At 35.8% G+C, this 16,155-nt stretch overlaps 1 protein-coding gene across 50 annotated transcripts in view; it reads right to left on the reverse strand.

Annotated features, from left to right (window-relative positions):
- Positions 1–16,155, reverse strand: part of PPFIA2 (PTPRF interacting protein alpha 2) — a 495,741-nt gene that overhangs the window by 176,103 nt on the left and 303,483 nt on the right. For all 50 annotated transcript variants that reach the window (XM_072724476.1, XM_072724479.1, XM_072724473.1 and 47 more), the window contains 2 exons: positions 12,585–12,686; positions 1,231–1,395 (listed from right to left, as the gene is read on the reverse strand). In XM_072724476.1, the coding sequence (XP_072580577.1) occupies positions 1,231–1,395; positions 12,585–12,686 (267 nt within the window). The remainder of the gene's footprint in view (positions 1–1,230; positions 1,396–12,584; positions 12,687–16,155) is intronic.

Genomic DNA, 16,155 nt, shown 5'->3' on the forward strand with positions numbered 1-16,155 from the left:
GTAATAAGAAAGGGAATATGAAGCTAAGTGTTAAATATATTGATTTGATGTTATATTTATCAAGGATCTTTATATGATATCAATTTCTGTTTTATTCAAAATTATTCATAAACTACTTGGATCTTCCAGCTAAAATGGAAAAATAAGCTACAATTTCTACTCAATAATCTGGAATATAGAATTATAGTTATCCTTTTGCACATACTTCCCATAATCCCCTGCTTTAAGAACATCTGAAAGACCAATGATAAAAGTATATATGTACATAAATATTAACTGGAGCACAAGTGTCTGCATGCTCAAAACCTAGATATAACTGAGTACTAAGCCCTCATTTGGAGTTTAGTACTCAGAACTTGTCAGGTATTTCTAATAAAGTGCCCCAATTCCCGCTCTACAAAATCTTAAAGCTTTATTAATTTTTAAAAAGTTAATTCTTTAACATTTCACAAAATTAAAATCATGTCATAAGCCTTACTAAACTCGAGAGGATTTATCATCATATTGGCTTATTTATGTCAGTAGAAGTTATTTGAGTTACAGCTAAGAGAAGCTTACCGCTACTTTTAAAAAGACCTACGGCAGGTTTTCCACTAATATCTTATGCTGTTCTATGTGGAGACTCTTCAAAATGTATATTCACAGCTAAGATATTAGAGATCTAAAAAAAATGCATGCTTCTAATATAAATCCCCAAAGGTTAGAGTACATCCAATGTATACCTAAGATACGTTAAATTGTCAGTTAGCAGTCTTGGGTTGGCACCTAGACATGCATTTCACAGAAGGGCTGGAAGTACAGAAAGAGAGAGGAAGAGAGCGGGAGACTGAATGACAATATTAAATTTCAAATGGCCATCTGGACTGGGACCATAAAGCACCATAATAAAAGCATAACTTGATAAGCCATAGATTCAGTGGCAATAAAAAAAACATGGTTATGAGTATTACCAACATACACACAATAATCCAGTTGCATTTAAAAAATGATATTCCTAGAATTCGAATGTGTTTCTCTGTACTGATTTACGTCAGGAATCAGCTGAGTCATTGGATGAAGACAAGGAGCTTGATGCTGATGACAAAAGCACAGTTAAGCCTGAAATCCTTTGCCAATACTAGAACTTTTTAAAAATCAGTAGATAAAGTTTATTTTATTTTTTTTTACACTTCAGCTTGACTGAGGTATAATTGACACATAAGATTGGAAAATCCTTTATCAATACTATACCTTTTCATCCAAGGCCTTGTGGTGCTCAAACAAAGATTTCAGTGCCTTGAGAACCTCAACTTCACTGGATACCCCTGAGGGGGACTGGGCTTGCCGTTTTACCACTGTCATTCTGAGTGACCTTTCATGTCGTGACACGAGGCATTCCAAGTGCTCCAGTAACAGCTATTGGGTTTAAGAGAAAATGTAATTACCCCAAATGTAATTACCTTACGAATACAAGTTACTAATACGCATGACTTCTACCTTAAAAGATTGCAGATTTGCAAAGCAGCTAATGATAACCTCAGATTTTTAACACAGGTAGCAGCAAAGAAGCACAGATCTGATTCTAAATCAGGGTTCATAAATTACATTAAAGTAAGTAGCATTTCTATCATATAACAAATTACTCATTTAAGAAATGTAAATTATTCATTCTTTTAGAAAATTTAATAATTTCAGCATGAATTCAGTAAAATAGAACACAAAATAGGCACAAATATAATAATTATTAAAAACATTGCACAATGCATGATGATTTTGTTAAGAAAAGGGTATTAAAAGTCAAAACCATTTTAATTTATGTTTGGTCATTTATAATTGTTGCATTAGGGATGTCTGGGTGGCTCAGAGGTTGAGCATCTGCCTTTGGCTCAGGGTGTGGTTCCACAGTCCCGGGGATCGAGTCCCACATCAGCCTCGCCTCCAGGAGCCTGCTTTTCCCTCTGCCTATATCTCTGCCTTGCTTTCTGTGTCTCTCATAAATAAATAAATAAATAAATAAATAAATAAGTCTTTAAAAAAACCTGTTACATTAAAGGAAATGAGTGTCATCATCATGTGTTTTTTTTTTTTTAATTTTTATTTATTTATGATAGTCACAGAGAGAGAGAGAAAGGCAGAGACACAGGCGGAGGAAGAAGCAGGCTCCATGCACCGGGAGCCTGATGTGGGATTCGATCCCGGGTCTCCAGGATCGCGCCCTGGGCCAAAGGCAGGCGCCAAACCGCTGCGCCACCCAGGGATCCCATCATCATGTGGTTTTGAATGCGATTATAGTGATAATCACATTTGTGTAGTGATTATAGTGATAGTTGTAATCACATGCTCTAACAATTATAGTGAAAATCACTAATGATTTTATTCACAATTAATTCTTAGGTTACATAATAGAAAAATATATGCAACCAACTGGAATGCAGCAACTGATATTTGCAATAATCATTTGGGGAAGAGGTCAAAGGGCATGCTTTTTAAACTCTCTACTCTTGAACCCACATTCACCCAAAGTAGCCTCTGAAGCCATGATAGAGATCAGGGCAAAGTCCAGTGAACAGTGTTTCAGTCTGTTCCAACATTTCCTAAGGAAATTTTACTTTTAAATGTTTTGTAAATTGAGGCTTCACATTTGTTTTGTTTAATAAGGGAGTTTTGCTGCTAAAAACAAAGATATATGGAAAAAAAAACCTGCTGGTTTAATGTCTCCGTTATTGAAATTTTGCCAGTAAACAACAATACATGACCAGGAAGTTTTATAGGAGAGATTTTCAAAAGGATAGTGAAAAACATAGGCTAACAAATGGTGTCTATATAAAATAAAGCAGAAGTTACTCAAACAAAAAAGAATAAAGCAGATATAAGGTACTGGGACGGAAAGAAGAAAAAAAAATTGCAGCATTTTTCCTAAAGCTTACATTTCCAAAACAGTGAACATTTTTGGTTTTCACAATGTCATTGTTAGAATCAGTGTCACAGGGGCACCTGGGTGGCTTATAGTCCATTAAGCATCTGCCTTCAGGTCAGGTCAAGATCTCAGTCCCCTGGTGGGCTCCCTGCTCAGTGGGGAGTCTGCTTTTCCCTCTCCCTCTGCCCCTGCCCTTGCATGTGCGCTTTCTCTCTCTCTCTCTCTCTCTCTCTCTCTCTCTCAAATGAATAAATAAAAGATTCAGTGTTACATATTAGTATCACCTTTCTTAGCCCTTAATAAATTAATCTCTCTCCATTCACCATCACCAATTACAGTTCAAAATATTAGAAAACTGCCATGCATTGGCACAAAAGGACACAAATATCTGAAATCCTACATGTATATAGATCAGTAGGGATCATATTTAAGGGTGAAAATGATACTAATAGTTCTTCAGTATGAAGACGATGCAGTATTTTCAGAGAACCTTCCTCTTATCAATTTCTGATTATATTCCTGGTGTTCTACTGTCTTGAATTCTACAGATACGCACATGCATTAGTTAAATTCAAGCTGTTTCAGATAGGTACATAGGTAATGGGATTCTGTGTGAACTTAACCCAGAAATAAAGAGTTACGGGAGGTGAAAAGAGGAGAGACCTACTCTGCACAGAGCCAGTAAGCACATGTTTCATTGAGAGCGTGATAATTAAAATGAGACTTAAAGAATGAGAAAAAGCTGGCCAAATGAGGAGCCAGATGAAGGACTCTGGGCAGAGGGTACAGCAAAGGCAAAGGGTTGGCATATTGAGGAACCAGAAGCAGAGTCATATGCTTAGAGCAAAGTTTGTCAAAGAAAGACCAACATCAGACAAACAGGGTTAAGTTCATACAAAGCCTTATAATTTATGTGAAACAGACTGCTCCCAAGTAGACCTTTCAGAGTCCAGATATTCGAGTTATCCCCTGCAAATGGTATGCTAAAGGTGGCTCATACAAACTTGTTAAGAGTGGATGGTTCATGTTCAGGATTTTTTGTGAGTCACGGGCTAAAACAGTTTTATTTAAAGCTTAAATTATATAAAAATATTTTTAAAAGATAATACTTAAAATGTATTACTTCCTAATTATTTTACTAAATTCCAAGTTTATAATAAAATTCCTAAATATCCTATGTTCCTTGGGCTGTTTACTTCTATTGCATTTGAATGGTAGAAATAATATAAACTGGTTCCCAACTGTGCGTCATTTCCCAGCTCTGCATTTAGTGACATCATGATGGGAGCTTGAAATCAGCTACAATGGGAGTATTTACACCATAGAAATTCCAAACACTAGATAGATTACTACTCTTGAAATTTTTTTTTTGGTAAAAAAAAAAAAATCATTGACCAGCACATCAGTGTCACTAGCCATCAAGTCGTCAGAGCTGGGAGCCCAAATGTTATTCCTTTTTTGAATCTCTGACCCACACAATCTGTGAGTACAGCAAAATGTCATTTGTGACATTAAATTTGGGGGTGGTTTGCTAGGAAGCAATAGGTAATCAGAAGACCTTTTTAAAAAGCATCTGCAACCATTTAGCCTGTCAAGAGTACTGAGGAAAAGAGAATACCGAATTTTCTTAGATGCTGCCTCTGAAATGGGACTAACTCTTTGGGACTCACTGTTGCAGAGGTTTTTGATAATCTCACAGACAAAAATGATTCACCTTTTTGATATCAACCTTTTTTCTCTGGCCTCCACAATATTTGTTCAATGGGCACAAAAAAGTGACCAGGGCTTCAGGGATGGAAGTTATTTATTGATCTGGCAAAGTGGGCTTCTCACCATTAAGGCTGATGAATGGCCAAGCAACTAGCTACAGTCATCAATCTTGAACTTCTTTCGTGATACAGTATACCTAGAGACCAGTCAGTCACTGTGAGGCGAGTAGATTATATCAAATCCCTTCCATCAAGGGGGGGGGGGGGTGCTGTCTTTTCTTAATGTAGTAAATGCTTTTTTTCTGGATATGGATTTGCCTTCTCTAATGGCTCTGCTTCTACTAACAATACCATCTTATCAGATTTTTGCTTACAGTCTAATTATCATGTACAACACTACTCCTACCAAATAAATAAATAAATAAATAAATAAAAAACCCCAAACAAAACAAAAACAAAATAACCCACCCAAAAAGCAAAAACACATTTTAAAGTGAAGAGTAATGCAATTGATGGATGTTCCCAGCCCTGCTTTCACCATGCTATCACATCAGTCAGAAGCAGGTGAGCCTATGGAATGGTTAAGTGATCCAAGGAAGAGTCTATCTTAATTCTTGCTTGGAGATAACACATTGCTAGGTTGAAATGCTATCCTCCTGAAGTTAGCATACACTTAGAGTTTGTGATGAATGAACACATATTGGTCCAGATACAAAAGTCCAGGAATCAAGGGTCAGAATTGGAATTTATAATCGCCAGTCAGACTTTTTGACCACTTGGAGAAGAGAGGATCTTCATTTTTTGTTATATACATAACGTATATTCAATTATTCCCCCCTTTTACTATATTTTATATTGGGCGTTTGATTCTAATCAACATTTAAAGTAGTCCATGGCTTACAGAATATTACGAGACGATTGAGATTTAATAAGAGTAAGAATATACATATGGAAGAACCCTGGTCATGTAACTGGATACATTCACCTTCTTTTTTGAGAAGGTGATTTTGTTTTTGTGTAAGAAGTATAGTTGTATTGTTGGGTAGATACCTGTTAGTATTCCTGCTGTTTAGAATTTTAATATGAAAAGAGTGTAATAGGGTTGCCTGGGTGGCTCAGTTGGTTAAGTGTCTGCCTTCAGCTCAGGTCATGATCCTGGAGTACAGGGATTGAGGCCCACATCGGGCTCCCTGCTCAGTGGGGAGTCAGCCTCTCCCTCAGCCCCTCACCTTACTTGTGCTCTCTCTCTCTCCTAAATAAATAAATAAATAAATAAATAAATAAATAAATAAAATCTTTTTTTTTTTTTTTAAGAGAAGAGTATAATAAAATTTAGGTTGCAGTGGAAACTTGGTATTTGTGGTTATCCAAAATCTTTTGAACATATGCTCCATCTTTGTAGCTCTCTCTCCAGCTCCAAGCTGCATACTGAATGTCATCTTCTCGATATTGGAAACAAACAAACAAAATTTCTCGGGCATGGTTAACCACTAGGTGGCAGACATGTGACTTAAGAGTCAGCCAACCAGAGCCCCTCACACTAGACAGATTGTAAAGGGAGCCAAGTGAGGAAACGTGCAAGACATGGGATCCATTTCCTTGTCACAGGTAGTTGCAGAGACTGCGCATTTCTGGAACTGTGAATGTAAGGAAAACCCACAAGGCTAAGAAATATGGTCCTAGCCATTGTGACTGGAAGCTAGGTTTGGAGATTTCTTCTATTCCTTAATTAATGTCTTCTTGATTAAAACAGTTAAGCTCTCCTGTTTTATGCAATTAGAATAATATATATTAAATATGTATATAATATAAAACATATATGTAAAATAATAACAACCAAATAATGTGTTCTTATAATAATATAATGCCGACTTCTTAAGGGCTCAACAATTTAACTTATCCTGAATACGCCTCAGTACTTAGGAAAATATTCAATAGAATATATGCTTAATACTCACTTGTCAAATCGAAGTAAGATAAATGTAAGTTATCTAATGTAGAGAATGTGGCCAAATTATTCAGATCTAGCATCTATCTCTGGCTTCTAAGCTTATAAATTAAAATAAATGAAAAATAAAGAGGAACTCACGAAGATAACACTGACAATCTACTAATTTTACACCTTTGCCAGGAGCTGCACTTTTGTCTAATATTTACTAAGTCTTGCAGACAGCACTCTCTTTGGTGTACTCAAAGGATTGCAGGGACTACATACATGGCCACTAATAATCCTAAATTAGAATTCATTTTAAGTGACCACAGCCTATATATATGTATGTGTACATATACATACATATATATAAAAATGTATCATATAGGCATATGTACATATTGCATCATTGGAAATTTTTAAACTAAATTTTGAAAATTATACAACTTATTATTAAATTTGAATTCAACATAACCCATGTGCAATTATTTTCAATCACAAATAGCATTCAAGCAGACACATATTCTGGTCTGTACACGAATTCGGCTGCTGCAATATGGCCACACAACACAGCCATACTCTCAAATGCTGTTTACAATCCCCTATGGTCCTATGTAAATGTTTGAATCCCAGGTTGCAATAACTGTTGGGAGGGCATGTGTCCTTAGGCCCCCTTCTCTTTATCATACCCTCTCAGAGCACTTTCAGATACACGTACACTTGCATCTAAACATACGTGCACATTTATCTTCACCTGCCTTCAGCTGCGAGGGTCTTTCTTTCTCAATTGAACTGTGCTTTCCACTCACTGAGGAAATATGTTTGGAGGGATTTTATTAACTAGTGTAGACAGAGGTTTGTCAAGAATGGGAAGCTTCCCTTTAGTAATGACAAGTGTTTGATTAAATGTCCATATAATTTCTTGGCTGAAAACATAAGTAAAGGCATGATAAAGAATGTTTCAAATTAAGTCTTTAGCTTAAATTAAGGACCATTAAGTCTTTTAGTTGATGATCTCTAAGGGGAAATTATAGCTTTATTATTTAAAATTGATATTAAGACTGGCTCTTGAAGTCTAACTTTTTTTTTCTTTCTTTAAAGATTTTATTTATATATTTAGGGAGGGACACAGTGTGAGCAGGGGGAATGGGTAGAGAGAGAGAGTGACAGAGAATCTCAAGCAGACTCCACACTGACCACAGAGCCTGATGCCGGGCTCACTGCGGGGCTCTTCATGGATATCATGACTCTGAGATCATGACCTGAGCCAGAATCAAAGGTCGGATGCTTAACCAACTAAGCCACCCAGGGGCGCCTTATAACTTCTTCAAAGTCACACAATAGCTACTTTCTAAAATACTACCAATAATATAAAGCATTCTTTGAGATCTATAGCCACAAAAATAGTTAAAACAGTTCCAAAACAATAAAAATTCTCCACTCCTATATTAAGAAACAAGAACTAGTTTAATATTCTGGTTTCCTTTCTCCTCTTCATTAATTAATTTGGCCAAAACATGGTAAGGTTTAGCAGATGATTTGAGTATGCTGAAAAAATGGAAGGAATAAATTATTTTCTATACAAAAATTTGCCTAAGTATTGTGAGAGAAGTTTTAGAAATAACAAATTTTGTTTAATCATTTTTGTCTACACTTTTATTGGTGTGAAAATATTAAACTATAAAGCTTTTTGAATATTTTTGAAATTTCTATTTTTGTGCAATCGTTAATAATAGGGCAGCCTGGGTAGCTCAGGGGTTTAGTGCCACCTTCAGCCCAAGGCCTGATCCTGAAGATCCAGAATCGAGTCCTGCATCGGGCTCCCTGCATGGAGCCTGTTTCTCCCTCTGCCTGTGTCTCTGCCTCTCTCTCTGTGTCTCTCATGAATAAATAAAATCTTTTAAAAATCATTAATAATATCATTATTATTTTATTATGGTTTTATTTGGATGTCCTCAATTTAATTATTTGAGGCAGCTGAATTTAGTGGTACTTTCATTTCTCTCATTCATTCATATTTTTGAGCTGGGGATCCCGTGTTACTATAGTGGCAAAATGATAAATGACCACAACTTTCAGCTCTGACATCAGAATAAATACCTCAAAATACTTTGCACACAATGATATAAAATCAATTGCTGAACATTAGAATTGAACTACAAAATAATAAACTCTGCTCTTCCCTATACACAATCCTTTGTATCACTTACGATTTGCAAGTGACTTTAAGCATATGATCTCTTAAATACATGGCCTGTGGTTAGGCTGAGGAGTAGATTCCCTAGGAATGTCACTTATAAGCTGCATGGCCTGAGACAAACTATTTATATGCTAGTTTGCCCATCAGTTAAATGGGGATAATGTGATTGCTGTAAGGATAAAGTGGGTTAAACATACAAAACATTAAGAGAAACATTTCACATGTAAATTAATGTTAGCTATTATCGTTTTATCATTATTAATTGATAGATAAACTGCATTCATTGAACTCCCTCTGAAACTTCTATTTTTTATTTGGAGAAGATATAATTCATTCAAATATTATTCAGTAGAGTCCTGTCTCATCTATTGTTTTTGATGATACTCAAAATTATCACAAATACTTTATCCTCTTATGTTCTCTTTGTGGACTGTCTTGTGGTATTTATCTCAACTCATGAGCATATGTTAACTCGTCAACATGGAAAGTCACAGGTATAAGAAACCTGGAAATTAAGACACTCACTTCTACTTTAAACTTCCTCACAATATAACACCAATCAAATTTTCTTTAGGTGTGAGAAGGAAATACTACCTTGTTTCTCTTTCTCTATGATTAATAAGTAGGTGTTTATAGCAAGAAAAAACCCCAGAACATGGAGAAGGAGAAACTATTATATAAATCCATAAAAAGTATTATATTTAGCAAAGAGGGCACTATGGGATAGGAGAGAACGTATGTCTCATTTTTAGCCCTAGATATTTTTTTGTGTGATGGAGAGGGTGACAGGTGGTTATGAAATTTAGGAAGTTATTGTATAATTGAAAATTTGTACAAAGACGTTTTCATAAGTCTATTTCCCTATTTTTTCCCTAATCAACAACAAAAATCCTCCACAGAACTACTGTAAGAAGGGTGGAAAAATGTTTTCTGCTCTTATTCATGTTTTCAAAGTACCTATTATTCATGTTTTTTATTATTATTTTTTAAAATTTTATTTATTTATTCATGAGAGACACAAACACAGAGAGAAAAAGAGAGAGAGAGAGAGGCACAGACAAAGGCAGAGGGAGAAGCAGGCTCCATTCCAGGCAGGGAACCCGACACGGGACTCGATCCCGGGTCTCCAGGGGCACACCCTGGACGGAAGGTGGCGCCAAACTGCTGAGCCACCTGGACTGCCCTATTATTCATGTTTAAAGTCATGTTTAAAATTAATGGCTTCAGGAAGCCCTGGGTGGCACAGTGGTTTAGCGCCTGCCTTTGGCCCAGGGCGTGATCCTGGAGACCTGGGATCGAATCCCACGTCGGGCTCCTGGTGCATGGAGCCTGCTTCTCCCTCTGCCTATGTCTCTGCCTCTCTCTCTCTCTGTGTGTGACTATCATAAATAAATAAATAATTTTTAAAAAAATTAATGGCTTCCCTTTCCATTACCCTAATGGAACTTAATATCTCTATCTTTCTCACTTGGACCCTGAAGAGGTATTGCAAGTACAGCTTGCCTCACTGCTTCTAACCCCCAAGGATTGTCTGCAGGTGCAACAGCCACAGGTACTTCTGGGCCCTATGGAGTATAATATGATGAAGATTGTTGGATGCTGCTGCCAAATCTCCTAGTTCTCTGAAATTAGTCATGGTCAGGAAGGAATGATACACTCCATACTGCAATGGTTTACTTTTAGGGTAAAGTCTTCCCTGAACTGTTGTAAATCTTGGAGTTTTCCATGGATCTAACTTTTTTTTTTTAAAGATTTATTTATTTATTTGAGAGAGAACACATACAAATGGGGTGGGGGGCCTGAGGGAGAGAGAGAACCTGAACCAGACACTGAGTGGGGACCCTGATGTGGGGCTCAATCCCATGACCCTGAGATCATGAGCTCAGCCAAAATCAAGAGTTGGACACTTAAGTGATTGGGCTACCCAGGTACCCATTCCATGGATCTAATTTGAGTAATTGTGCTAATGGCCTCATGGCTAAGAGCACACACAGGCTCTGGACTTAGACTGCCTTAGCTTTCAAATCCCTTTTCTCTTCTAATTATTTACTATGTAACTTCAAGCAAGTTATCTTCCTTTTTCTGAGAAGTTACCTCATCTGTAAAATGGGAATAATTATAACATGTCCCTCATAGGGCATTAGAAAGGAGTAAAGGGCTATAGAAAAAATTTTTAAAAAGTTGTATAAAGGAGAAATACACGGTTAGAGTTTCTGCTGCATTTTAAATATGAGAATTAGTTGAAAGTCTACCAAGAAGTTTACATTTCCTTCCATGTTCAGCTTCCTGATCCCACTTTTACATTTGGCTGTACTGTGCTACATCAGGGAATGTAGCCTAAAGCATTAAAATGGAAAATATAGTGAAATGGAGCTGAATAAATCTCACGGCAGAAATAAACTGTAAATTTGCATGAAAAACGTGTAAGTTAAAAAATCAAGGGTGGGAAAATATCAAAAGTAAGAAAGAAATAGAAAAAAAAATTCATCTGACACCTGATAACATGATCTAAACTGTCCTTGTTATGTTCTATTTGAGGCAGTCCATATGACTGGCTCATCAGTCTCAATGAAAACCAATTCCTTGTGTGTAAACTGTGTGAATTCTCTCTCTCTCTCTTTTTTTTAAGATTTTATTTATTTATTCATGAGAGACAGAGAGAGAGAGAGAGAGGCAGAGACACAGGCAGGGGGAGAAGCAGGCTCCATGCAGGGAGCCCGACGTGGGACTCGATCCCGGGTCTCCAGGATCACCCCCTGGGCTGAAGGCAGGCACTAAACTGCTGAGCTACCCTGCTGCCCTGTGTGAATTCTCTTTACCATAAAATAAGACTGATGAATAAAGAGATAAATTGATTTCAATCATAAAACCATTATGCATACACTGGTACTTTTCCTTAAAGGCATAAGCTCACTGTTTTTGGAGCTATTGTTTTTTTTATTACTCTCCAAGATCAAGCATAAAATGAATACACTATTAATTATACCTCACTTTCTCACTTTTTAGCATTAATCTGCACAATACACTGAAATTACTTTTCACCCACTTCATGTTGAAATGGAAATATATATCCACGTGAGAGTGGATATATAGTTTTCTCCTCCACATTCTTTTAGGAGAGAAACTATTCTCAGTTATAGGTGATCTGGTGATTTATACATTTTATGAAATTTAGGGACTTTTTCTTCTGAATGAGAAAATACAGGATCTTTGATCAAATTCTGGACTTGAATATCACAGGGCATGAGACTGAAAGAATACAGGGGTTTTCCAAGAACAGAAGATAGTAAACCATCAAAATCATGAAATCAGAACATCAGAAATAGAAATCTCCTCAATCTTCTGAAATAAAAAAAGCTGGGCCTTGTTTAATTCGGAGAGTTCTGCTTCAGTGGTTTTATACGTTTGAACTAGGTGAGGACCAGTGCCAAACCCTCACATCACCCCATCACGGAAACTCATACCCTCTCGAGCCTCTCCTCCTCTGCCCACATCCAGCCTCTGAAATATGGGCATTCTACTCCAATACAACATTTTGAGAGTTTGAAACTAACTATTGAGATCCAGTCCTTCTTTTCCAAGTCAAGGGAAGCAAAAGCCAGAAGGAATAAAAACATTTTCTAAGGCAACATAATGATTTAGAAGCTGAGACTGTAATTTAGGTCTCTGGACTTCCTGTTTTGAGTTTTATAGAATATTCTCCATGAGTTTAAGTAACAGACCACGAGTTGGTGTACGCCTGAGGTCTTCCTCAAGTTTTTAAATGTTTGTGTTTTTATAAGTGTACAAGAGATAAGGCATTGAACTGTATATGGAATCGATTCCAAGCAGAGGCACTTTTATACTCACTCTAGTGTTGTTTCTTTCAGCTTTAAGTTCAGAAATTTCTTCTTCCTTTTCTAGAAGTTGCTCCCTACAGGCGTTTAATTCTTTTGTCAGTGCAGCAAATTCCTGAAAAAGGAATAAATATATTTGAAGATATATTTCAGATATTTAAAATAAAATGTTTTCCACAGGAATAAAAAAAATAAAAATATAAACTTGAATGTAAAAAAAAAGGGAATAATAACTTCAATGACTGGCTTACATATATATTTCTGTTATTAAATCAATTTGATTCCAATGTTCAGAAAAATACTAAACCATGATGTTCAACATTCACATTTTATTATAATATGTTGTTTAGGTAAGTGAATATTATATGTTTCAAAATGTATCAGATACATCACATTGAAATTAACATTGACAATATACTAATAATACAGAATTATTGAAATGTGGCTAATTTTGTGAACAACAAAAATCTTATACTTTCATTCCTATTCAACAATGTTCAGATTGAGCATACTAAATCATCAAAAAAAAAAAAAAAACCCACAAAACCAAACCAAACCACTACTAACAACAACCACAAGAAAATCCTACTAAATGTGCTATTTAGAGATTAAGAAGTTCATTTATATGTTAACAAGATGAGAGAAGAGAATCTTCCTCTTATATTTATTATTTATTACTAAATAATAAATATCTAAGAGTTAATAACAATCATCCAGCAAATTTATGCCTTGCTCAGCCTTTCCCTCTGAAACATAAGTTCCATGTGAACTAGGACTTTGACTTCACTGCTACAATCTCAATGTCTAAGACATACATAGTATTTATTTTCAGTAAATGAAAATGGATCATGGTGCTATAAAAAATATTGATGGTTCTGGAGTAATCTTCTCTCTGTGTGAAAAATGACAATTTGGAGGACTCTTCAATAGCTTCCTCAAAATAGGATCAGAAATTGTGTGATCTCGGTATTTTTACCATGAAGCAGAGTTTAGACACAGTAAAGATTACATAAAAGAAAATCAAGAAACTTACTTAATTATTCGGCTACTCCAATTTATAAGAAAATACCATTTTAAAATGATTTTGAAAAATAGTAAAGAGGTCTTTGTTATCATTATGATTATCTTTAAATCATTTAAAATGATTTTCAGTAGTAAAACTGATGCTTGTCAAATATTTAAATATTTGGGAAAACAGCTCCATGCTGAGAAAGTACTGTCAGAAGATCAAAAATAAAAATGAAAATCAGTGAGACAGTTTTGGTTAACCTAACCTCTATAAAGGCAAATATAGTCAAAAGTAAATCAATATGATGATTATGCAAAGCTGTGGAAGGTTTAGGGTTTATATTTTTGTTTGCTTCAAACCACTTATTTTGCTGAGTTTCTTTCTCAGTGGCTTTAGCCCAAATGGGTACTTCAAAGACCTCAGAGTAGACTTAGTGCTTAGAATGAAGATGAAAGAGTTCATTGTTACATTTAGGCTGGCATTATACAGATAAATGTTTTCCCTTCTGATTGCTGCCTGCTTAAATGTTGTTGATATTCTCTGAGCATATTATTTAGCGGAGAATGGAAATAAGCAACAAGTAGAAAACAATAAACATTTTCATAAAAGCAAAACTTTATAAAAACAGCAGAATTTTGCTGGAGAAAAGAAGAAAATGACGATGCTGTATTATATATTGTTAACATGTAGGCATTTAAAAGTAATCCTATACTTATGAGTATTATAGACAAAATCAAATCAAATCTATATTTGACCTCAGAACAGTTTTTAAAAACTTATATTTAGGCCTATCTTTCTAGAGATTTAGCTTACATCTACAGAAAGATAAAATATCCAAAGGAAATATTTCAGATAAAATATCAGAGGAAATATTTCAGAATTTTAACATGAGGTATTTCCAGGTATTAAAATAATAGGTGAGCTTTGGTGCTTTTTTTTTTCTTCCTCCTATGTATTTTTATCATCAAAACTCTCTACAATCAAGAAATATTCTTTAATGCTTAGAACACAGAGAATATAAGCGCACTGAAACAATCATAGATTCAAAACCAAGGACAGAAATTAGTCATGATGTTATGGGTGATAGATGACTTTGGATTTTTTATTTGTTATCATGGAACTGAATATGAGCAAGCTTTTTGGTGTCTCCATCTATTAAGATTAACTTTAAATTTATTAACTTCCTAGAAAATTTCAGGCACTACTTTGACATTTTTTATCTCCTCTTTCTCTCTAAATAACCCATGGGGGTATCTCACTCCCATTTGATCGCTGAGGAAACTGAAATACTAAGAATTTCATGAAGTTCATGAAGTTCACAACCCATACACAGTAACTTAGACTGTAAATATGGTTTTCCAGAACGCTTGACCAGTAGTGTCATTGCTCTCTACCATTTGATTGATCCTACCTATTCATCACATTTGTATGATTCAGATTTGGAGTGCACTCAGCAGTACTTTTTTTCCTTTTCTGAAGCATTGGATAACCATTACTTACATTCACCTGTGTTATCCTTAATTAGTCTAAAGGAAGTATGGGGAACTAGGAGGCCGAAGGCAAAGTGTGTCTTCCACGCAGAGCAACAAGAATTAGACAAGCACATTCCGTGTATCTGGGACTGCCACAGAGGCAGACACCTCATACAGAGTTACTCATCAAATGTTTGTACACCTTCCTTTGATATTTCTCTTTCTGTATCTACTTCTCCATCCTTACTGTTAAAATGACCTGAGTTTTATATATCTTTTATGAGATGTTAATAACACCAAATATAATTAACACTGATTCAGCCCTTACAATATGGCAGGCATTCTGCCTGGCAATTTATTTATTTTTTAAAAGATTTTATTTATTTATTCATGAGAGACAGAGAGAGAGAGAGAGAGAGAGAGAGAGGCAGAGGGAGAAGCAGGCTCCATGCAGGGAGCCTGACGTGGGACTCGATCCCGTGATCCTGGGATCATACCATCAACTGAAGGCAGACTCCCCACTGCTGAGCCACCCAGGTGTCCCACTGCAAGGCAATTTATATTGATTATCTCATTAATCATAATAAAACTCTATAACAAAATGCTAGAATAACACTAAATAAAACTATATACTCTTATCATATAATCTAGCAATTTCATTCCTTGGCATTTGTCCAAAGGAATGAAAAACTATGTCCGCACAGAAACATGCACACGGACCTTTATAAGGTCCTTTATTCGTAATTGCCAAAACCTGAAAGAAACCAGATGACTTTCAATAGGTGAATTGATAAACTTTGGTACACCCAGACTATAGAATATTATTCAATGTTGAAAAGAAACGAGCCAGCAAGACAGGAAAAGACATGGAGGAAACCTAAATGCATACTACTAAGTGAAAGAAGCTATTCTGGAAGGTTGTATATCGCATGATTCCAGCCACATGACAAAGGCCAAACTGTGGAGGTCAGTGAGTGACAAGGGTTAGGTTGGGGGAGAGTGATGAATAGGTGGAGTGCAGGGGATTTTGAGGGCAGTGAAAATGCTCTGCATGGAAAAATGTTAGATAACGGTCATTACGTATTTGTCTAAACCCACAGAAC

This window comes from Vulpes vulpes, chromosome 10 (assembly GCF_048418805.1).
Source record: "Vulpes vulpes isolate BD-2025 chromosome 10, VulVul3, whole genome shotgun sequence".
In the NCBI taxonomy this organism is placed as follows: Eukaryota; Metazoa; Chordata; class Mammalia; order Carnivora; family Canidae; genus Vulpes; species Vulpes vulpes.